The following is a 26,757-nucleotide window of genomic DNA, read 5'->3' as shown; positions in this document are numbered from 1 at the left end:
AGACTTTTTTTCCCCTGAGTAATCATGAGCAATTTGGGTAGAAGAAATCCATTTCTATCGCATTATTTGTGCTTTCACAAATAACATATTCAGATTTGGGTACATGCATTATTCTTACAATACAATAATGATGTAGAAAATCCTATAATGAACTGTAAACAGCAGTGTAAACAACACTGATGCAGCTGACCTCCACCCAAAGAAGCTGAACTCGTGGAGATAATGTTTGCTGTCTTCCTTCATTCACTGTACTGGAGATGCCGTCTGAGAGACAAAGCAGCCACTAGAGGGAGACACGTTCCTTACTGAGCTGTAGGGGAGGTCTACGTGAGACTCAATCCAGTTATTGTCAATCAACCTACCGCTGCAGGATTACTAACCTTTACAGTCACTCCCTCAAAGTTTTTAACACTCCCACCTGCAACAGCATTAGTAGGCAGTAGAAACTAAAAATGGACAAAAACTTTATGGATGCATGTTTACAGTTCATAACAAAAGAGTTTTGTTGGGATCCTGCAGGATCCACATCCTGTTGTTACTAGCCATTTTAGATAGTATGTAAGTATGGTTTGTTTTGTTTGCACTTTTATTCCCCCTGTGTTTCAGCTCTCTGACATCTCTTCAAGCAGATTTTAGACTTCAAGATGTGCAGACCTATACTTTTGTTTGGACGGCATGTACTGCAGCGCCTTGTTTCCCCTTTTGCTTTTTATGTCAACAAATTTGGCCTTTTGTGTTGAAGAATAAGCAGTGCAGTTGCTGACACGGAGCAAGGTTTTTGCCCACAACTTACTACAGTATGTGATGTAGCCCTTGCTAATTTATTTGGTGATTTAGTTGACATTTTTCTTGATTATAGTGAGGAGTAATGTGGCATTTATTTGCATTATACAAAAGGTTCTAATAAGTTTTGTTTTTTTAATTATCATATTTTTAGTTTGCATCAGGCAGCTGAATCACCAAATGCAGCAGAAGTGTGCAGGTGCCTGGATGAAGCTCATATGCTATTGTTTTTACAAAGGCACTTCAGAGTGAATTCCATGCTACATTTCAGTGTTTATGAAGCACATTCTCTCTGAGATTTGAATTTTCATGTTACTTTTAATTGTCATAAAGGTTTGACTGTGGAAGGTGACGTCTCGCCTTGATGAAACATCAGTGATTTAGGCATGTGTGTTAATTTCCATAACAGCATTATCGCTGTTCAATCACCGATTTAAAATCACGGTAAAGGGAAAGTTGGAGCGTCTTCAGCTTCAGTATTGTGAGACATTTCTGAGTGAAACGGATGATGTGGGCAGGGAATTTAAAATCAGATCTTTAACATTTGATTGGATTGCTTATAAGTAGGCCTGGTTTAGCAAATACGGTGTGATATTTAGCTCTTGTGAGTTCTGGAGTATATAGATCACTTCACCCACACCTCCTTCACCTGTGTTGTTAGATCAGGAGAATGAGAGAGATTAATAAATTAGATAATATAATCTCGCTCTTGTGAAAATGTAAACAAAGTTTTTGCCAACCAAACACATACCTCCTACTGCTCTGCTAACTACTGCAACTGTTATAGGTTGAGCTAGTCTGCCAAAATAACATTCTTAAATATTGTAATGTTTTACAGGAAGAGAAACGAGAGGACATATAATGTTTTTTAAACATATTTTTGGCATATAACAAGAGATAACTGCACAGTTAACACAATAAGACAGAATTAGAACAGGGAAAATGTTGTTTTTATGTATGTGTATTTAAAGTAGATTACATACACAGACCAGGAGGTTTACTAACAGACAAACAGAAAAAACAACCTGCCTGTCTGTGTTCTTTTCATCACGATAAACATGTCTACCACTAACTATCCTAAAAATAACTGCATCTACGCAATTTATCTTCATATCCTCTGCTGATCATGTTGTAATGTCCCTTTTCGCTGTTTAGCAATAACATATTTGCAACGATATCCATCTTTTTTCTAGTAAAATTGTATTAGTGTGTCCTTGAAATTTATTGCAGTGGAAACCCAATGCTTTTATAATAGAAATTACAAATTAGAGAAGAACCATGATGCAACATGGCTGAAAACTGCAACAAACAAACGGTCTGACCTGTCCTTTGTATATTAGGCCCAGATGATCCATGACCGAAACACGGCCTCTCATTCTGCAATGAATGACACAGCTGCAGGTGCCACACCAGATCGTGTCCACATGACCTGGACCAAAGAGAAACTCATCAACGAGAGGAACAAACAAAGAGAAGGCATGGGAGTTAAAGATATGTTTAATATGAAACCGTAAGTAGATCCATAAATAGATTATTTTCTATATTTTACTTTTATTATTTTTGCTATAATCTTTGTTGTGTGTATTTATATATGCTGCTGTTGCACTGCACTTAACTACAAGCACTATTTGTGACAGATCTGCCGTTGTAGTTGCTGTGGCTAAAAACCAATTGATTTGCTCTATCTTTCAGCACATTTCAGCACTGAATTGGTCACATCCTATTGTTTTATTCAAGGGCTTTCAATCATTTTGCTATTGGCCTGCAGATTTGTATGTCATTTGTTAATACTGTTTGATGGCAGAGGAGCGCCAAGACCTAACCCCTACTGCATCTACATAACCTAAGTAGCTGATAAAGTCAGAGAGGAGCAGCCCTTATTATTGTGTTAATGTTGAATATGTTGTTTTATGCTCCCTTCGTCTAGTGAGTGGGAAAATCTGTAAGTCACTTTTTCTGTTTTTATTTACATGTGCATGATCTTTCTCTGTGTTGGCATGCTTGGGTTAAAGTAGATCACAGTATCACGGGTTTGCATGAGTGTCAGGGTGCAAATATGGAGGCTGCATGTGTCTGTGTGATGTAGATGATCTGAGTCCCAATCCCTCATACTGTGCTTCCTGTAGATTTATGATTTATTGGAACAACCCTCTGCAATTAATGGCAGGATAACTGATTCTTCTTATTACTCTTTGTGGTCTAACGTAGCAACCAGACCAACGTGCGGAGGATGCACACAGCTGTGAAGCTGAATGACGTGGTGGTCAAGAAATCCCAGAATTCACAGCTTGTCTTGCTCAACATGCCAGGCCCACCGAAGAACAAGAAGGGGGATGAGAACTGTATCCTTTTCAATTTTCAGCTCATCTGTCATTCTTTTAGTCAACAAATAATTAAGTCAGTCAGAGAACTTTTGTTATATTAAAGGAATAATTCAACATTTTGGTAAACACGCTTATTCGCTCTCTTGCCAAGACTAAGATGAGAAAATTAATACCACTCTGTCAGTTTCCAGCTAGAGGCAGCAGGCAGTTAGCATAGCTTAGCATAAAGAAGAAAGCATATTGTTCCATTTAGACAAACTTTTCCTCCCTGTTCTTAGTCTTTATTGCTATGCTAAGCTAATTGAGTAGCAAGCAGTCATGAGGAAGGCGTCTCTTGTCTCACTTTGAACAGAGCCAGCTTTCTCCCTGCTTCCAGTCTTAATGCTAAACTGAGCTAACTGGTCGCTGGCGTCATATTTTTAACATATATTAGAATTGAATTGGTCTTTTCATCTTGTGTGTAATTCCCAAAGATGACAAGCTATTTCATTGAGGTTAACTGTGAATAAATTAATACTAAAATGTGTTAAACTGTTTCATGTGTTGCTGGTTTCACAAAGTCTTCTAATGTAAAGAGATTACAGAAATGTAATCTAGTCTTTTTGTCTTTGTTTCTGCCTTCTGCACCGTAAAAATAATCCATTAAGATAAATTCAGGTTATTATATTATTATGACGTAATTAAGTAAAAGTACTATTAGCAAAATTATCTATTCGATTAGAATCTAAATAAAACTACCCAATAAGGAAATATTGTCTCTGAGTGGTGAAGTATGAGCTGTAGCTACATTGTACAATAAAACTCACATGATGTTTTTCATACTGATCCCAGTATTTTTCACCTCAGTATGTTTGCACAAGTTTAAAGTAACAGCAAATAGAAATACTCAAGTAGAGTACAAGTACATAAACTTTGTACTTGAGTGAATGTACTTAGTTACATTCCACCACTCACTGAAGTATTCTCCACACCTAGAAATAGAGGTTTTACTTCATTTCCAACTTTAGTTCGTACTAATGCCTTTGCTTTCACACATAAAGCAAAAGCCCTTTCCACCCAACCAAGTCTGCCCTTGGCCATGACAGGCTGTGATTGGGCCCCCCCGATTCAGCTCACCACTGGGCAGCAGGCCTTTACAAACATCAAGCTAGCTAGCTACATTAACTTAATCAAAGAAAAGTGTTGGCTAGCCATGGAACGACTGCGGTGATGAGAAGGGTCTCCCGAACCTGCCATGTCCGGCGCCTGGAGCAGGGACACCCTGTGTAGGGAGAGAGCTGCCGTTTTGGAGCCGGCTACCCCTGCCCATAGTCAACTTTCCCCCGACTCACTCTCAGCCTTTGTGCCTGGGAGAGCAAAGGAACGTATTCCTACCGCAAGAAACTGCAAGATTTTTATGCAGCTCAGTGAGGCTCCTTTTTAAGTCAAAGGAGAATGGAAGGTTACATGCCTTGTCTCCATCTTTTTGGAGCGCAGTAAGGCGTTATGGAGCTCTTGTTTATTTGTTACGGATCCCAGACAGTAGCTGGGACAGCTAAGAGTGTAGCTTCTTCCTGGGCTTTGTTACCGGCCGTCACAGTGGAGAATGTGTGTGCTGCTGCCTCTTGGGCCAAGGTTTTATAGCCTTGATATGTCAATGTGTTGCTCTAATGTAATGTATGTCCTTAACCAGAACGTGTCTCTCAGATATGGAGTTCCTGGAGGTCCTGATGGATCGCCTAGACCGTGTCCTGTTGGTTCGTGGAGGAGGTCGGGAGGTCATTACCATCTACTCCTAGCACCAAAAGGTTCCTAATTGTTTGGAAGGGCACTGGAAGGAAACATTTTTTAGCAGTAGGACCCCAAAAATCAGGGGGGGTTGACAGGAGGGCGTGACTTTGAGATGGGACATAGACAAAGATGTCAGACACAGTTGTGTCACCCCCTCTCAAACTGTCAGGAGACAAAAAAGCAACATTGCCACTTGCTTTTTGGAGGACCATGGTTGCTGGGAGGGGATGGGGAGGCCTACCTGCAGCACAGCCTGAGCTCAGTGCGTTGTCTGGGTGCATAGAGGGCTTTTTGCACCCGACACCTCACCCCCAAGGCTGCGTAACTTTGCCACATCTGAACACTGAGAGAGATCACAACTGTGTGGCTGCACTTTAACTGTTTTCTGAAAGAGCTGTTATTAAATGATGTAGAGCATAAAATGTCACAGCAAGTAATGTAACTAATGTTAGCTCTGTGGACAAGTCATTCGACATTACCTGATGCACAAATCAAAGGCTGGAATAATGTTGTGTGGCCAACTTTGTTTGTTTCCCATTTTCAGAGCCTGGTGCTGTGAAAATGGGAACACCGGATTTTTTTTTCAGCACACACACAGAACAAACAGCTAGCATACCGTGACAAGATGTTAGCTGAATTTGACCAAAATTCGTGTGTTGGATTTGAATCGCATACCCCACCTTTAACACGTTACATTGCTTCACCAGCAAGAAAGCCAGAAAGAACACGTTTTCACTGATTGTGTAAGCTGGAAACTGAAGCCGGAAGCTCATTGGTTTTAACAATGAATGCTAACATAGCTGACGGCATTTTTATTTATTCAGTGCCTCTGATGACACTTCTTATTGATATATGTGATGCATTGACATTGGTAATATGGGATGAGTTGCACATGTTTTTAAGACAATATATTTTAAGTAATATCATGTTTGTCTCATATCACTGTGTCAGAAGTTAAAGCCGAAGCCCCATTGATTACTATCAGGATAGTTTAAGGGAAGTGTGGCAGCACTGATTGTAGTCTCAAGATTGTCTATATCATTGCTTATCAACTAGACCACAATTAGTGTGATCAAAACGTAAGAGATTATGAAAATGCAACAGAGGAAATACAACTTTTGTGATTTTAGTAATTGAGTTGATGATTTATTTTATATACTTTTTTGCATTTGAGTAAAATGCTCCAGTGCATTTGTGGGCTCAGTTCTTAACCAGCCAGTGTGCCTCGATAAGGAAAACCGAACAACATGCAGCCTGTATAGTAGTATTATCTTGTAGTATTACTTCATTTTTTAAAAAGCCAGCACACATAGGTTTACCTACAATGTGCCATGTGTAAGAACCACACAAAATAAACAAACCAAAGATTACATCTGGAACTCTGAGTCTTCAGTTTGCAACATACAGGAGTACTTACGTGTGGCGTTTGTCCCGGTAGAAGGACTTATCGTGCAGATACGGAGAGGAACAAATGGCCTGAGAAATTGTAAATGCTTTGGATTTAACACAAAAGCCTGTTGTCTTTAATTACATCATATGTGTGATATGATTAGCGTTGATTAGTGTAAAATTATAGTTTTGGTTCATTTGAGAAATTAATAATAAAAAAGTACTTTGCTAAGTGTTATCATGTAGAGAGCATGTCCACAACAGCATAAATAAGACAGTTGTAGGAAACAATACAAATTCAGATCTTCAAACCTACCCTCTATGTATTCCATCCTATTCGCTGCATGTTTTGCAGCACATCTAATAAAATAAATACTTCTTCATTTGCACCACCAGAGTTTTCTTGTGAGAAAAAGGGTAAACATCAGTTATTTAAAATCCTTTGAAAATTCTCACAGTTGTGTCTTGTAGAGCCAAATTAGAAAGTCCTGCACTTTGTTTCCAGGTACTGGGGACAGTCTTAAAACATATTTCTTAATTTCTCCACTATACTTTAGGATGTCTTCACGTGGGTTGAGTAATACTTTTATAATTATGTACGATAGCAATGCGTTCAAGAAGCTAATCCAGAAAGTATGATTTGGCATATTGTTAGAAATTATAATTCAGTTGTATACTAGATAGTGTTCCTAGTGGAGGGAGTTTTACTTTTCTTTTTGTGAGCACAAATGATTTGTTTCGTAATATTTTGTGAATCGCAAACAAGTTAGAGAGCGTTGTCTTTCACTAGAGACTAAAACCAGACTGCTAAAAATTAATTAGCAGTAATTCACCTGATATACATTTCTGCTATCGGTTATTCAACAAAAATAACGGCATAAACAATACATCTTGACAACAATAAATCAAGTATTGAAGACAGGTCAAAGTGTTGTGTCATGTATGATATTACAAATCAATAGATGCATTGTTGTAAACAACATCGTTTTTTAACAGAGTTACTGCAGCTAATTTTAAACACTGAGGTGAATATTAAGATAATACAGTATGTTCACGTCCATCAGAGCTTTAGGGACCATTTGTGCCTATGCTGTAACAAACACCCTGAAGGTGATATTCTTGTCAGATGGAATCCGTTCCTGTCTGACCCACATCAGAGTTGAGCTGGATTGTGGTCACCTTTTACGTAACTGGCCCGGGCTCAGTTTCCCAAAAATCTATTTAATCCTAAAATCATCATTGTCTCTTAGTTTGCAAAAGAACAAAGACAATCTTGGATCTGCAGTAGGAAGCTTTCAGGGGAACTTGGCCTCGGATAAATGGCTTCCTGTTTGTGGTTAGCTGGGTCAGCACGCACAGAACAACAACCCTAATCTCGGTCTGATGCTCTGATCACTGTCTGAACTACAACTCTGCTGCATTCTGTGCTGTCTGTAATCCTTACTCTCCGCTCAGTTTAAAGCACATGCTGTCTTTTGCTAGAATTCAGGACAGTTAACCTAAGTTGACACTTTATTTTTTCCCCCAGTGGGAATTTTGTCTTGTGGCCAGGACCCACATAAAAAAGACAATGACCACAAGTGTCCCTGTTTAAAAAAAAAAAATTCACAGGGCTCATAAAAAACACAATAGGGGAAAATGATGGGTTCACTGGGGCGAGCTTTCTGCAAATGTGGGAGGTTTTATCATCCAAAGATTTGCAAGATTTTTGCCGTCTACAACTTCTTGCTTCTGTTGTGTACATTCAGTTGATGATGCACAGAAGTGCAGTGTGATGGCCGCACTAGCAGCCACACATGGAAACAATACCTCATGGTGGTAACTCTTTTGTTTTGAGCACGTTACATATACAAAATAAATAACTGGACACACATTTTAGTTTTAAAAACAGTTTTCTATTTGGGTGCACACATTTAGTTAACTTTGTCAATTTAGCTAATTTCAGGTTCATCATCTTTAAGTTCTGTGAAATTTATACCTTTCTTTTTGAGTTGCTGCTGGAGGTCGCTGGCCGTCTGACAGAGGAAAGGACTTCCAACTGCCTCTAAGCTGTTTAAGTAGGGGAATGGATAATTAGACTGCACCATGTTTTCCCATATCATGGGGGTGGCAGAGTATTCCACTTTTGAGTTGTGTTTTTTTCTTTGCTAGTTATACTTGTTATGATTATTTGATTGATTTACCATTAGTTCATATTAGGTAGCGTTGGTTTAACATGTTGTAGTTATTGTGGTTTGTTTTTATATTGTGTGTTTGTCAATCCCCTTTGTGTCAGAATGGCCTGATCAGCCACTATATAAGTTTCCACCATGTCTCAGTCTTGTTAGGTCTGTTTGGTTCAGCTTATCTTACCTGAGTTAAGGTCTGTTTAGTTGACCTCTTTTATGGGCCCGGAACTTTTTATTTTGTTTTGTAAAATATTTTTTTTGTGCTTTTTAAATAAAAAAATATATTTTTTGGAAACTTACTTTCTGACTGCACATGCCTGACAGCTTGGTCCCTCAAATGCAGCATGCAGTAGAGAACAATCAGTCAGGAAGGAAAAAAACCAGCACCTGCAAAACTATTCTCTTTAGGGGGTTGTCTTGCTGTTGCCTCTCCAGTGCACCTGTTGTCACTTTCATTTGCACCAAAACAGGTGACACTGATTCACAATCGCATGTGCTTCCTACCTGGACAGATTGATATACCTGAAGTTTAATTGCCTTGATGTTATACTGTGATGATTAAGTGTTCCCTTGCTTTTTTTGAGCAGTGTACAAAACTTGAGACGAGCCTCTAATATGTGTAATTTACAGTTGCAGTCAGGTCATACAATGCTTGTTTTGTCACAGACCAGCATTAAGTCACAACAGCTTAAATTAATGTCACACTTCACTGTAAAAATACAGTGGCGTATAATAAGTCATGTTTCACATTTCTATCAGGTGTTAACATATAAAATGCAGATCCATTGGCTATCTAACATGTTAAGAAGCCTATAGTTGTAGGAGTTGGAGGCATGGAAAAGAGAGGGTTTTTTTGTATAGCACCTTTTAACAAGGCCATCAAATGCATTATCACCCGTAACATCAGCAACTGAATTGTGCATGAGAATTAAAGTTGGTTAGTTTTGTGGGGTCACGTCCACCATAACGTGAAATATGGAGACTGTATGGAGAATCCACCATGTAAAATAGTTTTATATCTTTGACTTTTTTATTTATCCAACCATCTAGTGTATATACATTTTTGTAAGTAGCTTAAAGGAAACTACAAACGTAATCTCGTTAAACCAACTCTGTGTTGTAAAATCATAAATATACCTACCTTGTAAATGTATACAGGTTTTGTTTATTTGTCAGTAGCCCACTATTCTTTAGTCTCAGGTTCTCCTACAAAAAGCATCTTTATGATTAAGGTATCCATCAGACGTCATCTTCTTCCCACAGCTTCCACTGATGGGGGGGGACAAGCTGCCTATCTGGGAGTTAAATCTGTAAGACGAGCTAAACAGGGAAAACACAAGTGGCTTAGGATGGGAATGTAGTCTGTAAAGACAGAGACGGTGAGAGGGGCAGAGGTGAAAAGGGAGGGTACCTTCCTTTCTCTCCGAGTCATTATCATTCCAGCATCTGCTAATAGTGGAGTGTTAACATCACAACATGGGCAATTTCACTGAGACTCCCTGTGACCTCATTGACCCCTGAAGCTTTGTCTCCGTCAGCTTCGAAGTCCAACACTGACTGTGTCTGCTGTGAAATATTAAATGAAATCCAATTATGTATGTTGATTTCCAATTCTTTCTAATTCTACACCTGGAACTTTCAAGGTTCCCACAACAAACTACTAAAATTGTTGAAATGCTTCATGTTTGCAGGATTTGACTTTGTATTGATTCAAGAACAAAGGGACCTCTTTTTTGAACATTTTTTTAGAAGAAGTTAAACTCAGTTAGCTTGAGGCCACACAGACTGGATCTCATGATTGTTAACCGGTAGCTGTTAGCCTTCAAGTGTATTTCTGCTCACTGCTGAAAACAGAGATCTGCATATAACGCCCAATGTAGGATAAAATGATTATTAAACTGCAGGCAGCCACTGACAGTCAGGTCAGGTTAATCCGAGTCTTACAAAAACGAATAAAATTCAAATTCTATACGTGTTCCACGTCCATGAAACTGGACTAAACTCCCAATCCCATTTTCATTTTCATTTTCTTTTTTTTTTTCTGGTAAAAGACTAAATAACAGACATAACAGACACTTTTCTTGTCTGACTGATTAAAGCCCTGACTGAGAGCAACCAGACAACAATAGGTGATGCATAAAACTGCCTTTTCCGGGGCAAATGGTCTTTGTGTAACACATGAATGGTCTCTTTTGAAAGTATGAATTCCTTTTCAGTTTTGGAAACCAAACATTTACCAGTTAGCCAAAGGCAACCCCTTCCTGTTCACAGCAGTACTATAATTCACTTGCGGGGGTCAGGGAGTCAGTTTAAGCAAAGGCAACATTTTAAGAGAGATACTGTGACTGGTAAACTGTTGAACGTGTGTTTGTGAAGCTTTCATCGCCGCCTTCAGCCACAATTATTGTTTTGCTTTTCGACAAGGCACTTGCATATAAAAACCTTGTATCTCCAAAATTTTGACTTTTTAAATGTCAAGACAGGCAGGTTGGGATCCTCACTAGTCAAAGTGGGCACCTGGCCATCAATTTGTTTATTTGTTCAATTGTAAATAAGGTGGGTCCTGTATCATTACCTGATGATGTGGCCCTGTCTTGTAAAATGGCCCAGTGTCAAAATCTACAAAATCTAGTTTGAAAACAAAACTATGGAAATTTTAAAAGAAGAATGAACACAATTTGAAAACAATTCCTTTGTCAGTTGACTGATGAAGACTCTGCTTTAGCCAGTGTTACAATGTGTTTTATGTTGCATGTAGCAGATGAATATTTCAATGGTTTTATCATAAAAGTAAAACAAGACATAAATACAGCAGACCATTTTGTGCATTTGCCACTTGCCGTTATGCAGTCTCGCTTTAAGGCTTCAGTTATTTTACTGCAACTTATACTGGACAGCACTTGGAAGTTGCTCGACACCCTCTCTGTTCCATATTCTTCAAATATGTTTACAATCCATCTATGTTATTGTCATCTGATTTTTTTATTTTTAGAAAGGTTGCTATTATGGTCTGTTTCTATCCACACAACATTTACTGCATCTGTCAGTCTTAGAACTCCTCTATTACTCTCCCTTAGGCTGTGTTTACACTATGATTCGTGGTATTGGGCTATATACTGTAAATAAAATTGACTTGACTCGCATGGCACATCCTCCTAAATAAAGTTATGTTTGTCCAAATTACCAGGGCGTAGAGTTGATATGGGATTTTTTTTAAATCTGATATATTGGCCAATATTCTTTTTTTCTTTGGTGTGTTATGATACCTTACCAAGATGACATGACAAAACACAAAAAATAAACTTTTCTATTGTTATAAATAGTGCTTTGAACAGGCTACAGCTGATTGCTGTGTTTTATAGTGGGTTTAGTGGTTTATTGTGTACCAAACACCTGTGTTGCCAACAGGCGAGGTGCAGAGTGCCCTCTATAATGGGAGTTTAGAGGCTATACACAGGGTGCATACTGAGTGTCAATAGGGACACAACAGTACATTTTTGCTCTAAGCCCACCTCACAGGTTAATTCAAAAATACTATTTGCTATCCTTATTCATTAATTCACACAGTTCATTAATTAATTAACACTCAATTAATTAATTAACAGGTGCTTTTCGAATTCCTTCCCTGTCAGTTGATTTATTCTCAGTCTAATAATTGCAATTGGAAAGGTTTAAACACATTTAAGATAGATTCATAGATGGATAGATTTAACTTAGGCTACATGATGGCTATAAATGTAAACAGGCATATTATCATTGGTGAAAGAAACTTGACTTGACTTGAAGCAGCAGGTTGGGAGAGAGGGTCCACTGAGTGAGTAAGGGGGGAGTTTTTTTTTTTTTTTTCCTTCAAGAAAGAGTCAAATTTCCCATCTCCGTGGGTTTGAGAGTCAGTCAGCTCAGAACTGAGGGAGGCTTTGTACTGAGAGAGAGAGAGAGAGAGCGCAGTGTGACTTCAGGTCTGCACAGTGAGAAACAGAGGGATCGCGGACTTTGACGCAATTTCATCACACACATGCTCTTGGAGTTCACAGCCGAACCTGGATCTTTATTCATTTATGGCTAAAATGTTTCAAGGGTAAGGCAATCAAATATTACCACAAGGTTTTCTGCGTGTAAAGAAAGTTAATTTTAATCAACTCTGCCGCACAGTCTTCAGTAGGCTACACCTCAGTGCAGACCTGTGATGTAGCTCCATGTCTTCTGTGAGAAGCATTTTCCTGCTCTACATTGGGACACATGTCACATGCACAGCCTACGCTATTTTTATTTAACGTCGCGACCTTTTTGAATAGCATTTGTTTTATTTTTTGAAGTTTAGCTTAAAGTTCAGCACTTAACATTATGTGCCTGGTGTGTCGCCTCAGGTGGTCTGCTGCCCTGCATCTCGTCCTGCTGTGCTGCCTGACCGCTGCCTTGCAAGTTATAGAAGGTAAGATTTATGCTGCTTCAGCTTTGTACTGAAAATGCAACTGTAAAACCATAAATAGCTGAGATGGATCCTTAAGAGCAGGATAGGAAGGCTAAAACAGTTTGATGTCTTTATTAAAGGCATGAAATGGGTTTCTTCATCATGTTGATGGTGCAGTCCCATGGAAAGCAATTTAGTCTGTGTTATTGATCATCAAGTAATACATTTTAACGTTTCTTTGACAGTACTGGCCATGTATCATCTTAGTGGTCACTAATGTAACCTAGTAAAGTTAAGAATGTTTGTCATCTTGTTGCAGTAAATGCCAGATTTAAAGGTGAAGGCTAAATTGTTGACCATATAGAATCATCAGACTACTAAAATCTAATAATTCATATGTTATAGTTCCTGTTATAGTTATTGCACAAAGCACAAGGCCCTTTCTGGTTGCTGTGATTAGATTTGATCCTAGGAGAGAGGTCTGAACCTGTCTTGAAATGACTTTATAGTTCATTAAAAAAATCTATAAACTATAAAGTACGATTACTGCATCAACCTTAACACCAACAGTATTACTTATTTATTCATCATCTTGCTGCCTACAGTAACTAAAGCCACCCAAGGCCAGGGGCATTTCAAACTACATTATTTTAAGATGTCTTTACAAAGCTCTCCTTTAAGGAGTCTGCTTAAAAGATTAAAAAGTCAGCTGGAAATGGTATTTTCAACCAACTCAAGTCAATTAAGAACTAAGTAAGGGGGCGTGGCTTACCAAAGGTTTAGTTCCTTATTACATTTCCTATTTTATTATAGCCTAATTTATTTTTATTTATATTTTTTTTCAATCTTTATCTGTTATCAAGGCTGCTTTGAAGTCTCTGTCTTTTAAATGAATTTGAAGACAGTGAATTTTTGTGTGGGGAGGTGCAAAGTCCCCTTTTGGGTCTAATAACGTGGCCGTATTTGAGAAACAGACTACTCTACTGAAGACCCATTTGACTGAGTGGACTTGGATGACTACATGCATGTACTATAATGTTGACAAACCCACCTACTGTCTCCTGTCATCTTAACTTAAACACATTATTTCAGCACTAAGCATGAAATAAGTGATCAGGTTTGACGTTAGACTACTGAGCAGACCTCCAGTATGATGTTTATGTGGGTGAACGGCTAAAGAGCTGCTCCGTTTGGGCTTTGATACCTGCAGTAAAATGCAACATGCCAAAGAACAAGGTAAAACGTTAGCCGGTCTCCAATGACAATGGCTAGACTTAAATTTCATCAGTCATCCACACCTCCCTAACAGGCCCATTACGAGACACATTATATGGGTCAGTCCCCCTTTGCATTTCCATTTTCACACCTCTGTCTGCTGCTGTGGTTTTCATTTAGTTACTCCCTGCTGTGAGGCTCTTCTTATACAGCTCTGTAGGAAAGAGATAGTTTGTTTGTTTGGCAATCGACCTGGCTTCCTCTGCCCTCTTTATCCTGTGTGTATCTGTGTGTGTGTACATTGAGTTAGGGGGAAGTGGCGGACGAGTCAAACGCCGCACCAGGGTGAGAAATGAAGTGTTTAGTTTATATGGTAATGTTGTGAGAAAATCAGAGAGGACGGTACGGAGGGTTGGTTCGTACGGAGCTTTGAAGTGGGATGTTGAGAACACACTTGTCCGGGTGCCAGTTTAATGTCAGCATGTGTAGCTATGTGGTTGGACTGATTTTTGACAATGGGTGACGAAAATAATTATCCATTGTAAACAATTCCAGAAAGTCAGAAAAAACGAATCCAGGATCCGGTGTTTCTGCAGGATGCTGTGCATGCTAGAGTTATTTATTATTCACTGACTGAACACAGCTCATCACATTGTGGACTGCTGATGGCTAGAGAGAGTCTTGTGACCAGAAAATCATGTTAATGTTCAAATCTCAAAACCAAAAGTGTTCAAAGTGTACCTTTGAGCAAAACACGATCTTTTACTCCATCCCATATTCTTGGAACACAATACTATGCCAAATATTCATTTATACTGACAGCCTTCACATTACCTGTTGATATTTAGTAGTTGTAACTATGTAACTAACTTTTACACATGACAATGTTTAGACTGTGCATGAATTAAATCTCCGACTCAAACACCTCAGAAATAAATGGGCCCGTCTGTATGAGACACCTTGATATATGTCACATATGTTTTGGTCATCCCGGTGTCATCCCGTATGTAAACTACGTATAAACCTAAAAAAGTATATTTGGTGCCTAAACCTAACCAAATTGCGATATTACTAAACTTTAACTACTAGTTTTATTATGAAAGTCTAACCATATATGCATATTTATTCATGCAACTTGATCGCTGAGCCCTACACGTGTAAAAAAGAAGCTAAAGGGTACCCAGGCCGACGCCAAGGGCTCTTGAGCATCCACATGTGGCGATTTGGGTTGAGAACAGGTTGCTGTGTGAAATCCTATCTCATTGGCTATCCTGGGACAACAGTTGTTGTGAGCCCAGTTGTAGGGTGACCCTCAGACTGTGTCGACACTCAGCGGAGTAAATTTGAAAATGCACATTAGATTTTAAGCATCTTCTTTTGGATTTAGTTGGCTTCGTGTGGACAGTTTCAGAGAGCAGAGCATCATTATTGGCATCTACATTTCCAGACACACTACAGCTGAGAAAGGACATTTTGAAACTTCGCCTCGTCCCCCTGAAAAACACTCTTATTCCTGCCTCCAAGAACCTTCACTTTCCATTTACAGCTGGTTGAGTTGCTCTGAAAGAGTTCCATGTTTAGCCAATATAAATGATTGTGAGCCGATCCCAGCAGGAGTCTATTTTGGACCAGACTTTCCTCTGTACAGAAAAACCTAATCATATTATGTTGCTGTTGACAATTTCAGTCATATTATGGTTCCATCAGTTGTTGAATGTTTGACCACCAGACACATCAACACACCTCTAGAAAACTGCTGTCAAAAACACATTTTAGTTTGCTTCAGTTGCCCCCAACCCACATTTTTTAAGTTTTACCTATAAGTCTTTTCACTGCGTCCACTCTTGAACCTATTTGGTCTCTGATGTTACTGGAATAAAACTCCCATCACGCTCCCTATAGTGTTTTATGAGTCTAGAAACCTGGCAAGCAAGCATGTCATAGAGTTGTATGAAGGAGCCTCTACCTAAATGTCTTATATTAGAGTACTGAACGCCCTCACTGCCGCGGCGTCCTGTCTGGAATGTGCTCATTCAGCCAGAGTGACTTTGATTTGAACACAGTTGGGCACAATAGGCCAACTGTAAAAGGTGTCATTGCTGTATGTGTCTAACGGTCAGCTCTATGGGATTTTAATGGGAAAGAAATCAGTCACTGGAAACTTGAAAATAAGAATGGCTGTTTCTTTTAGGGTCTTACGACTTTCCGTTGAAAATGGTCTTATACTTTCCATGATGTGATGCTCACTGAGATGATGTAGCCTTCTTTACGTTGGTTCCCAAAAGAGACTGTGGGAAGTGAGGAGAGAAAAGGCTACTGTTGTTGCAGAGGAAGTTAAACTAACATCAGACGCATTAATTTGATCGACCTGATGATTTTTTAAGATAAAAACCCAGATTTACAGCTATTACTGTAATGGTTTTTACAAAGGAAACATTGAAATGTCACTGGTTTTCTGTTGATGTTTGGGTTCACAGTTTCCATAGTTACTGTTTCAAAAGTTGACCATGAATCAATATCATTGTGTTTCTGTTCCGCTAGAGCTATGCTTCTGGGCAAGAAACATACAGAGAAAGTCTTTTTACGAAGTGAGAGAATCTTTATTTACTTTCAAACACTTTATTGCCGTTTATGAGATAGTTACACGCATTGTTACTGCCCGCTCTACATGTGAATATACAGAACTACTTAGTAAAAAAGTCTTAATACATGCTGTCAAATCAAACCTTTGGATGTTTAATTTACAGCTGCAACTAATTATTTTCATTATCACTTCATCTGTTGGTTATGTTATTCTTTTATTTAAACAAACAGGGAATCATAGGTGAGATGAAATGCTTGAGAGGATATTTAAAAAAAACATTGAGATGTAAAGGTTGAAGTCATAGGTTCTTTTGATCTGTGGCTTTAGCTCGGGCACAGCCGAGGTATTTGCAAGGGTGAAAAGGTCTACTCATTCAAGAGTCCAGTCCATTGGCCTAAATATAAAAGGAAATCGGACAAAGCTCTCACAAAAGTAACACAATTAAACTATTAAAGTGAGATTTGAGTCACATTTTTTAGTGAGAAAGTAATTTTTTCTTTAACATAAATGCCCTTCCTTCTATCCATTCAAGGACTGCTTTAGGCTCCTTATTCAGCCATTTTAGTGGTATTTGTAATAAATATCCGTGCTGTAATATTAACACAGTTGGCAAGTTTCCCAAATACATAACACTAAAATTAATTAATTGATTAGTCAATTAAAACGTTCTCTCCAAGAGCCCAAATGATGCCATTATCACTTCTAGTGTCTTTGTCTCCAAACCAAAGTTTTTTAGGATACTTTCAGATTAGACCTGATAAAGATTTGATATTTTTGTATTTGATATTATGTCAATCAATTAATCTACTCAGTAACCACCAGTCATATCAAGTGATTATGGTATTTCAAGATTAGCAATAATCAAGGGAATTTTAAGCTTTACGTTTTATAAGTTATATTTTTGAAGCCTAAATGTTTGATGCAGCCTGAAGCAAACAACGTATGTAAAGTAGTGTTTAAGCAGAGTAACTTCTCTTGTGTGTCTTCTTAGGACAACTGCACTGTTCACTTTCACAGTTGACAGAAGAAGAAAGAGATCTACCTCAGTTGGATTATATCTTGTCTTGCACTGCTGCTTCATCCATTGAGTGTTTTGGCTAAACTCACACACACACTTATCTACACACATCATCAGTGGCGACATGCTGCATGATCATTTACAGCATCTACACTCTGCACGACTCTGCACGAGCACGACTCTGCACGAGCCTTTAGGGGAAGTTTCACATAGAGAGGTTACAATAATCCTCATCACCTGTGCAGGATGCAATCTCATGGGACATGCAGAGCCTACTTGACTCAGTGAGCTATCCTTTCATCTCAGTGATGGATTGGATACATTTGTAAGCCACAAAGTACATAGCAAATATTTGGATATCATTTTAATATGTGAAATTGGGAAGAAAAACAACTGTTCATACAGTGCCAGAGAGTAAGATTCTCAAAGATTCACAAAACCAAAACCTCCTCAAATCAGGACGTAGCCTTGTAATCAGTCCGAACTGCCATTTGACTTAAATACTGTATTATTAGTCAATTATCTATTTGAATCACTGAACCAAAATCTGAGACTTGGGCAACGATATAGAAGTCTGCAACCAGGCTAATCTGAACCATGGACTGATTTTAAAATACCACTTATTATCCAGATAACTCACCCAAATCACATCCATCCATCCATCCATCGTCAACCGCTTATCCTGCGTACAGGGTCGCAGGGGGCTGGAGCCAATCCCAGCTGACATAGGGCGAAAGGCGGGGTACACCCTGGACAGGCCGCCAGTCCATCGCAGGGCTCACATACTAACAATGTGTCTGAATTATGCTACGTAGTTTTTAAGGTTCCTGATTTTGTGTGAATAACTACTCTGACATGCAGTACAGCATGTACAACATCATGTGCACTTTACTCAGTTTGAAGTAACCTTCAATAACTGCCTACGTTTTAAGGGAAAGGTGGAAAGTACACTGTTCTTCTGTGTGTATGCTCAGGTATGCTTTTGCATATTTGGGTCTGACTCTGTGGCTACTGAAATTATGGCTGTTTGGCTGTTTGGCTGTTTGCAGACGGAGGGTACTACACAAACACACATACACATTTACACACACATACACCAACACTCTCCCTATTTGAGGACAAATCTGTCTTTTTAAACATTAAATAGCTAACAGTGCGTCTATCATCTTCATCATAACAGATGTTTTGACCTTGGCTCTGTCCTCTATGTAGAGTTTTAAGGAATAATACACCAACAGCATATTAGCATATTCTCATTTTGTTGAAACTACAACACTACTCTACCGAATTACCTCAAGTTAGGTTTATTTTTCTTAAATATTAAACCAGATTATACCCTCCGTTTTGTCTGTCCAGCTTTAAATTACTGACAGATATCTTGATAGAAGTCCTCTACACATCTGCTCCTCCACAGGTTCTTTGTTTTGACATTCTGTGCCACAGCTGCGCTTTCATTATTTACCTTTGGATTAAACACGGCAGCTCAAATCCTTCTCCTTCACTCAGCCTCTGTCCTTCCCTGAGGCGTTGTGGATGTGCCACTGAGTGCCAGCTCTTAAGTCTCTGTTTTGGTTGTCGATGCTCCTAACGACTCTCAGTATATCACAGCTACAAAAAGGTATGGAAAGGGAAGTAAACGGGAGAGTGCAGCAAAACCACTTATCATGGAATTGTCAGATCATGGACAGTATTCATAAAACATCAAGTCAATTTTACCTTTCAATTTCAAACTGAAAGTTTTGAGTCCATCTCCTTTCACTACTATATCTTTGAAGAAATGTGTTATTTTATGTATAAAATATAACCTTCTCTAGGAACTCCTCGCAGGGTAAGACAGCTCTGCCGCTTTCAGAAATCCTGGTGCAGATTGGATGACTTTTCTTGGTTAAGAAAGTTGGTGAAATATTTTTACTTCTAGGACGATGATGATAAATGATCCATTTAAGGGTTAGAGGGAAAATCTAAAACTAAGCTTTTGGTGAAATCCGCCACCAACACATGTAAATGAATGACCTAACCCCATACAACAGGAATACTCTCATTTCTTTCTGCAGTCTGCTGTTAAATGCACTACTACATACCTGCACTGCCCTAACAAATTGTCTCAGCAAATACACAAATGGAAAAATACTGCACTGCACATCTTCTGCAGTTCTAAACAATAGTGATTTTTGTGGTGCGACTTCAGTGGGTGGATGTCAGAGGATTCTCTGCCAGAGGGACTATGGAGCAAACATGGCATAATATTTTCCTGTCACATTTCTCTGAAGGATGTTTTTCATTCCGAGCAGTTCACATCAAATGTCTGTCACAATACACAATGTCGAGCACTTCCAAATTACAAACATTAATGACATCATTGACCTGCTTCACTGTGCTTACAGACATGGGCCAAAACTCCTTACAGTGCCGTGAATGCTTTGGTTTATCACACCTTACACAATGGCAGTAACAGGCACTTTCTACAGGATCGCATGTGTAAAAGAATTCCCCATCACTGCGCCTCCCTTCTGTTTCATTAACATTCGTATTGGAGGAGGAGATGAGCCGATGAGGGAATCTCTAAGAGATTGTTTGCTCTGAGAACAACGCTTGCAGCTGAGCAAACACCGCCAGCACCCAGCATGTACACACAAGCAAGCACACACACACACACTGAGATTTCTCACATTCACTGTCCTGTGCCATATACATGCATAATCAGGACATACACGATGTAAATAGTCCAGCAACTTGTATCTATGTTACCACATATTTGGAGAAATTGATGAATTGACTGGCTTGGTTGGTTCAGATTATCTGTCTATGCCCTCACTGTATAACAGCCTAATTAGAAAGGACTGTAATCACAAAGGAAATGTTTATAATACATGTGGCCTAACACGTATGTAAAGTAAGCTTATTTGAAGACATTGTATGTAATAAAGTTTACAGTATTGGTAGAAGCCTTTCTTCTTTTCTAGAAAATGTTGACACATGTTCTAGTTTTCATATTCTTTAATCAAATCAACCAAAGTTCTTCAAAACCTCAAACCGTCTCCTAATGCTGCAAAATATGTTATAATTCAACAATATTCTTAACACAGTCTCCAGTTATGTTAATTGAATTAATTATCAAACTGACTCATTCCCTGTTTATAAAATGATCAAACAAACACGGGAGGAAATGAGGTTAGAGAAGGGACTGGGCACCAAATGAGACCAGTTCAGTCTACCTGTCTGTCTGTGTGCCGGCTGCCTGTCTAGCTCTTTGCACTGTCCCTCTGTGTCCAGCTGTCCCACTTATCTCAGCAGGCACTAGTTCTTGGGAAGAAATCACTGAGCTGTATACTGGAAGACCTCTTTTTGTCTGTCTCTATGATTGTGTATTTCAGGGGGTGAAGTGAGAGGATGGCAGGCAGGGGGTAGGGGGGGGTAACGGGGTGAAAGCCAGGGACACTTGATGTAATGGAAACTGTCCCTCTGCAGATGTCCACCTCTGAACTCCTAACATCTCCAAACAATGCATTCTTTCATCTGAAAATGTTGTAGGCTTTACAGTATGGCATTGAGTGAACTGGTTTTGTGTGTGTGTGTGTGTGTGTGTGTGTTCGAAGTCAGAAGTTCAGCTACAGCATTAGTCAGTTGGTTATTGTCTTAGTAACCTGTGGATCAACAGGCAGTCTGTACACATACTGCAATCTCAAGATGTTTACCATAACACTCATTTTTGCATTGCCTAACAGCCACCAAACCACCAAGTCATAACAGCTGGCAGCTTAATTTAAAAGAGGATAACAAAATCTTCCTTTTACAAATGAACAAACTTAAATCCATAAGTAATAAAAGACCCTGTCGCTCAATCCAATACAATCAGATGTTTTGCTACTACAGCCTTACTTAGTACTTACTTACAACATGAAGCTTATGCGGAAGTCCCTGAAACCTGCATTCTACTGAACATCCAGCAGGGGGCGACTCTTCTGGTTGCAAAAAGAAGTCCGGCTACTTTTCAGCTGATTTATTCCCTCAGTAAACACTTTCCTGATGAGTTTATAGTCTCAGTCGCTAGTTTCAAGTCTTCATCAACACAAAATGATGTTCATTTAGTAAATTATGGTCCTGTTTATTTTAAAATAGACCACAAAGCAGAGTATGAAAAAGCCACTGAAAAAGCTTATGAGGAGTCGGCTCACTTCTCTGATGATTACATTCAGTTTTAAGACCGTTGTTTGCTAGACAGAGTTATCAGCCGTGTTAAAATGACAGTTAACGTGAGTTACAGATGCACCTAGCTATGCAAGCTAGCTAGCTCCAGCGTATCGTCACTTCCGGGCACTTCCTGGTTGCAAAAAGTCAACATGGCGGCGCCCTATCGGCCAAACTCGAGGCTTCAAAACGGCAGTCCACAGTCGGTGACGTCATGATGACTACGTCCATTTCTTATATACAGTCTATGGGTATGACCAGTAGCGCAGGCTATTGTTAGCTTATCATAGCCAACGTTAGCTACATATTGCTTCATAGCTGACTTTACTGGGTCAGCTACGCTGTGTTTTAGAATTCAAATCAATTAGATTTTATTTATATAGAGACAAATCTGAAGTTATCTCACTTTCACAATGATCCCGTAAATGTCAATTGTGGCCTTGAGTCAGCAAAAGTCACAGCTGTATTAATTGACTTGAAAGAAAATAACCACTTGGGAGAGTGGAACAAGCTGGTAACACAACATTAACATACAACCACTCTATAAAGTTGCCAAAATATTAACAAACAGATGCCTATTTGCACATCAACCCGACGCAGGGAAAAACTGAATTGGCTGTTTAGTGCATACAGTGGATTTATTGGACTTTGCTGAAAACAGGTGGCTATACCGCCTAGAAAGAACCATGGTAATGTTTCAGGCCCTTCAATCAAAACACTGAGCTGAAAGATGCGCTGCCAACTGCAGGGCTGGGTCATAATTCTCTTTGGGTTTCTGCCTATAGGCAACTCCTCACCTTACACACAGTCATTTCTTTTCATTGTTTATATGATTTGATTCAATAATCTGGGCATTTATAGTAGCATAACTAGCACTCTGCGTGTATGATGATGCATGTGGAGAACCTTTTTGCAGAGGGAGGTCAGAGGTCACATACAGGACAAAACCTGGAGCTTGTAGGGATTCCTGCTAAAGCCCACTTTAGCAAGATGGATAGTTGACCACACAGGTCGTTTTAACCTTAGAATCATTGCATTCAATCAGTTAAAGCATAGTCTGTCCACTCAGTATAGATTACCTTAAGAATGAAGGAAACCCGTAAAGATAATGAAAGTTAGGTCACCTGAATTTACTCTAGACCACATTTCTGTCTTCTCTAGTCGGCGGTGTTTCTATCTGAGGGCTTATGTTGACCCCATGACTTCTCTAATGTAATTGGCTGGATGCATTCCCCATCTAAATGGACCGTAATGTCAGATATGCAGGCTTTCATGATGAGCACACAGGTCTGAAATTGATTTAAAAGTTAAACAGGGGCTTTTGTTAGTACCACTTTAAATTCCTGATGCTTTTGAATGATCCCCTGCCAATATTACATGTACAAGCAGATAAAACTGTATATGTATAAATGGCTTCTGTAGTAGAGAACAAGAGTTGTAAGTAAGCTCAAGCTTGCTTTCTAGCTAACTAGATAGAATGAAATAACTTTTTTTATCAGTTTTTTAACAGTTACAAGACAGCTCAACAAAAACAAGCATGAGGTAGGTTAAAAAATATAAAGAAAACACATTTACAACTATATTCTGTATGTAAGTAAAAGTTAAAAAGACTTAAAGATATTTCTGTTCGACTGTATCTGTGCAAATGATCAAGCCAGTGCTCAGTGTGACATGTGTCGTCCAGCATGATGCAATCTAAATTCAACCTGCACAGGCTTTAAATGGGAGCGCTGACTGACAGTGGCACACACTCCTCAAACACAAGACAAGATCCTGTCTAGCGAGAGATCAGGTATCAATCACCGTTTTGCTCCATTGGAACCATGTCTTTGGTTACTCTTTGTGTGTTTGGGGGCGGTGTGGGCGCGTCAGTTGTTGAGGTTAATCCTATGTTAGGGTCAAACTCTCCTTCTGATAACCTCTCTGACTCCCACTTTTCTCCTGTTTTCTTTTCCTGTCCTCTGCTCTCAAGAAGCCCTGTCTGTCTGTGTATGCTTTCTTTCTCTTCCTCTGTCCCTCCCTTGCTCTGCCCATCCTCCCCCTCTTTTCCCACGCTTAAGATGAATTTGTCTCAGAAGATTTCATTAGGCATATTTAAAAACGATATACCAGGGCTACTACTACCAATACCACTACTAATTATAACCACAGAAATGACAGGCATGATAACGATGATGATTAACACCTGATACATCCTACTGATATTTCTGCTACCATTACCACCACTAATTAAACTACCTGACAACAACACATGTGTATGGAGATATTAGTAATGTCAGATATTCCTACATTCAGAATTTAGTGGTTTTATTCCCACAGACTGTTATGTTTGTGGCCAGTTGCAATCTGTTGTTTGTACTTAGAGGGGAACTGATAGAGACTGATAGGTGGTAACTCACTCCCAGGCCACCCCAGGCCCTTTTGCCCACAGGTAGTCCCTTTGTCTTCTCTGAGGTTGGAGGTTGAGCTAGAGGTTCAAAGAGTCTGAGAGTGCCTTTGTGAGTGTGTCGTTGTGTATGTCTGCGCGTGTGCACGTCTAACCTCATCTCTGACATTCCTCGAATTTTTTTTTGTCTCCCACCTGCTGCCCTGAACACAAAGGGGATTCCATCAGACAGACAGGTCCGGTCCCGCTCATGCGATCACCGCTCAACCTTGACTGTGTCCAGAGCCACAGCTAGAAAGTGTTGCTGCCCCTCAGTGATGTAGTTGTAAATTACAAGTTGGGAAACATTTTGATATCTATTTAACAAATCCTATTAACCTGTAACAACACGGTGCAAACTAACATCAGATATCAGTTATTGTGATTTATTAACCCTTTTAGACAACTTAGATAAGTAATTAAAAATATATGATACTGAGTTAGTTTTTCCTATAATTTAATAATTTACCTCACAATTATTTGTCAGTGGAAAAAACTGTTTTAATTAAGTTTTGGTTGGTACACCATCCCCTACATCCATGCTCTACTCAGTTTTTAGCTGCTGATATCTTCCTTCTTCTTTCTTTGTTCTGTCACAAGTTCAGGATTTTTTATTTTGTTTATTGTCTGTTGTTAACTTCTTTCCTCAGTCAATCATTTATTCCTTTTATCATCAGTCACTGATCACATCTACATCATAGACACGTATATGCAGCATTTTCCTGAAGCCGTTTGTTTATAATGTACCACCTCTAAAACGACAAACTTACTTTATTCTGTTTTTGGCCAATATACTGGTATTTGTAGTGACGTTATTGATGCAAGTCAGTGGCTTTACTGACTGAATAAAGCCACTGCTTTAGACTAAATGTGGAGAATGACTCACAACATGATGATAATGTTGGTTTTTAGTGGCTGAACAGCCCTTCTTGGCTGGTCTTTCCAACAAAAGCTTATAAATGTACTCCAACATTTCCTGACGGAACATGACCTAGAAATATGAAATGAAAACACATCATAGGAGGAGCGGAAGAGGGGGGAGAAAGGGAGGGAGGGGGAGGTGCATGAGAAAAACACAGGCTTCATTGATTACTTGCCTACTGGCTACAGTGTGCATGTTTGTCGAGCGTCTGAAAGTGTGCATGTGTGGTATACCATTACCTGAGAACAGGTCCTCTCTGTTGACCTTTGCAGCCTCCCCACCCAAATGTCTGCTTTAGGGTTGGTTAAGAGGATGTGTCAATCAAACCTCCTTAGGAATAGTAAAATATACTCTTCTGTCACACCCACATATACAAAAGAAAAACAGCACAAAAAGCCCCTTTGAGTGTCACAGATGGTCTTTAGCTTGTTTAACAGAATCAGGAGAAAAAGGAGAAAAAGTATCAGAAAATAGTAGCTTTAAATAGTAATTATTTTCTTAAAAAACGTGTAGTGCCTTTTAGTGCCTATTATATGAGTTATTGTCTTGTTCTGGCACAAAAAGACTAGCCGGTGAGCCAAAACCTCTTTCGCTCTAATTGGCAGGAGAGGACCAACTTGTACACCCTAACACACACGTAGGACTTATAAACACACAAAAACAAGAATAAACACACTCTCATGTGACAGCTTTGACCATCATGAGCATCTTTTGACTGGACAGCCAGTCAGAAGAGTTGCGAGCCATTGCTTCTTTAATCCCCCAGAGTTTATTGTATTTAACGTAGTCCTTTAATTTAGCACAGAAACCTTATGGGTAAATTCTATGGGACTATTTTAAACAAGTGAAATATTTTCAGGCCTTTTTTGTTGTATCCTTACGAACCTATTAGGGAGGTGTGTCCTATGCAATCAGCCTATCGTAGCTGGTATTTTATTGGTTATTGTGGCAATAAATATACCAAAGACAAAAATGTTGATATACCTAATCATATATATATATATATATATATATATATATATATATATATATATATATATATATATACTACATATGTCTTTCCATGTAGCCCAGCATCAGGGAGCATGAGGAGTTAGACTTCCTTTAAAGTTAATTAATCACTTGAAGTATCATTTAAACCAAATTTTATTCAATGTAAATGTTGTGAAATTCAAAACTAAACAGTCTGGTAAATGTTTTCACTACATGGACCTAGAAACAGACGGTTCCAGTTCTTTGGTAGTTTCTGTTAAGGTAACATGACCATTTTGGCTTTTTTTCCACTGTAGTCTGCATGCATTACTGTTTATGACCACTAGGTAGTGCCAGAGTGCTAGTATGTGTTACAAGTCCTTTTTTCATTGCCCTGTGTTTATGTGTGCACTTAATTGTGTCTTCTCTTATTTTGAAGTGACTGACAAAAGAAATAATCTGCAATTACGTTTCTGCATAAAGGTGCTGACAATTTAATAACTGCATGGAACACGAACTAAAAATTACCATTCAGCCTGACTCTAAGATATATTTCAGATAATAATGTGACATATTACAGTGTCCGAA

The 26,757-nt window shown here is 39.0% G+C and overlaps 2 protein-coding genes across 3 annotated transcripts in view; both read left to right on the top strand.

Moving 5' to 3' along the window:
- LOC119902573 (solute carrier family 12 member 7-like) overlaps nucleotides 1–7,188 on the top strand; it is a 41,436-nt gene extending 34,248 nt beyond the window's left edge. Inside the window, exons 23-26 of one of the 2 annotated variants that reach the window (XM_038718863.1) lie at nucleotides 2,124–2,293; nucleotides 2,711–2,725; nucleotides 2,992–3,125; nucleotides 4,794–7,188. In XM_038718863.1, coding sequence (XP_038574791.1) covers nucleotides 2,124–2,293; nucleotides 2,711–2,725; nucleotides 2,992–3,125; nucleotides 4,794–4,885 — 411 coding nt within the window. In that variant the 3' untranslated portion in view covers nucleotides 4,886–7,188. The remainder of the gene's footprint in view (nucleotides 1–2,123; nucleotides 2,294–2,710; nucleotides 2,726–2,991; nucleotides 3,126–4,793) is intronic. The other variant, XM_038718864.1, reaches the window with a different exon arrangement.
- Nucleotides 7,189–12,354: 5,166 nt separating this feature from the next.
- col15a1b (collagen, type XV, alpha 1b) overlaps nucleotides 12,355–26,757 on the top strand; it is a 55,444-nt gene continuing 41,041 nt past the window's right edge. Inside the window, exons 1-2 of the mRNA XM_038718862.1 lie at nucleotides 12,355–12,512; nucleotides 12,802–12,866. Coding sequence (XP_038574790.1) covers nucleotides 12,493–12,512; nucleotides 12,802–12,866 — 85 coding nt within the window. The 5' untranslated portion in view covers nucleotides 12,355–12,492. The remainder of the gene's footprint in view (nucleotides 12,513–12,801; nucleotides 12,867–26,757) is intronic.

The sequence above is a fragment of the Micropterus salmoides genome, unplaced genomic scaffold, assembly GCF_014851395.1.
Source record: "Micropterus salmoides isolate LMB-PRFRI ecotype aquatic unplaced genomic scaffold, ASM1485139v1 Ms_hic_scaffold_14, whole genome shotgun sequence".
NCBI lineage: Eukaryota > Metazoa > Chordata > Actinopteri > Centrarchiformes > Centrarchidae > Micropterus > Micropterus salmoides.
Note: the sequence above shows the minus strand (reverse complement) of the source record. Positions and strands in the feature narration are given on the sequence as shown.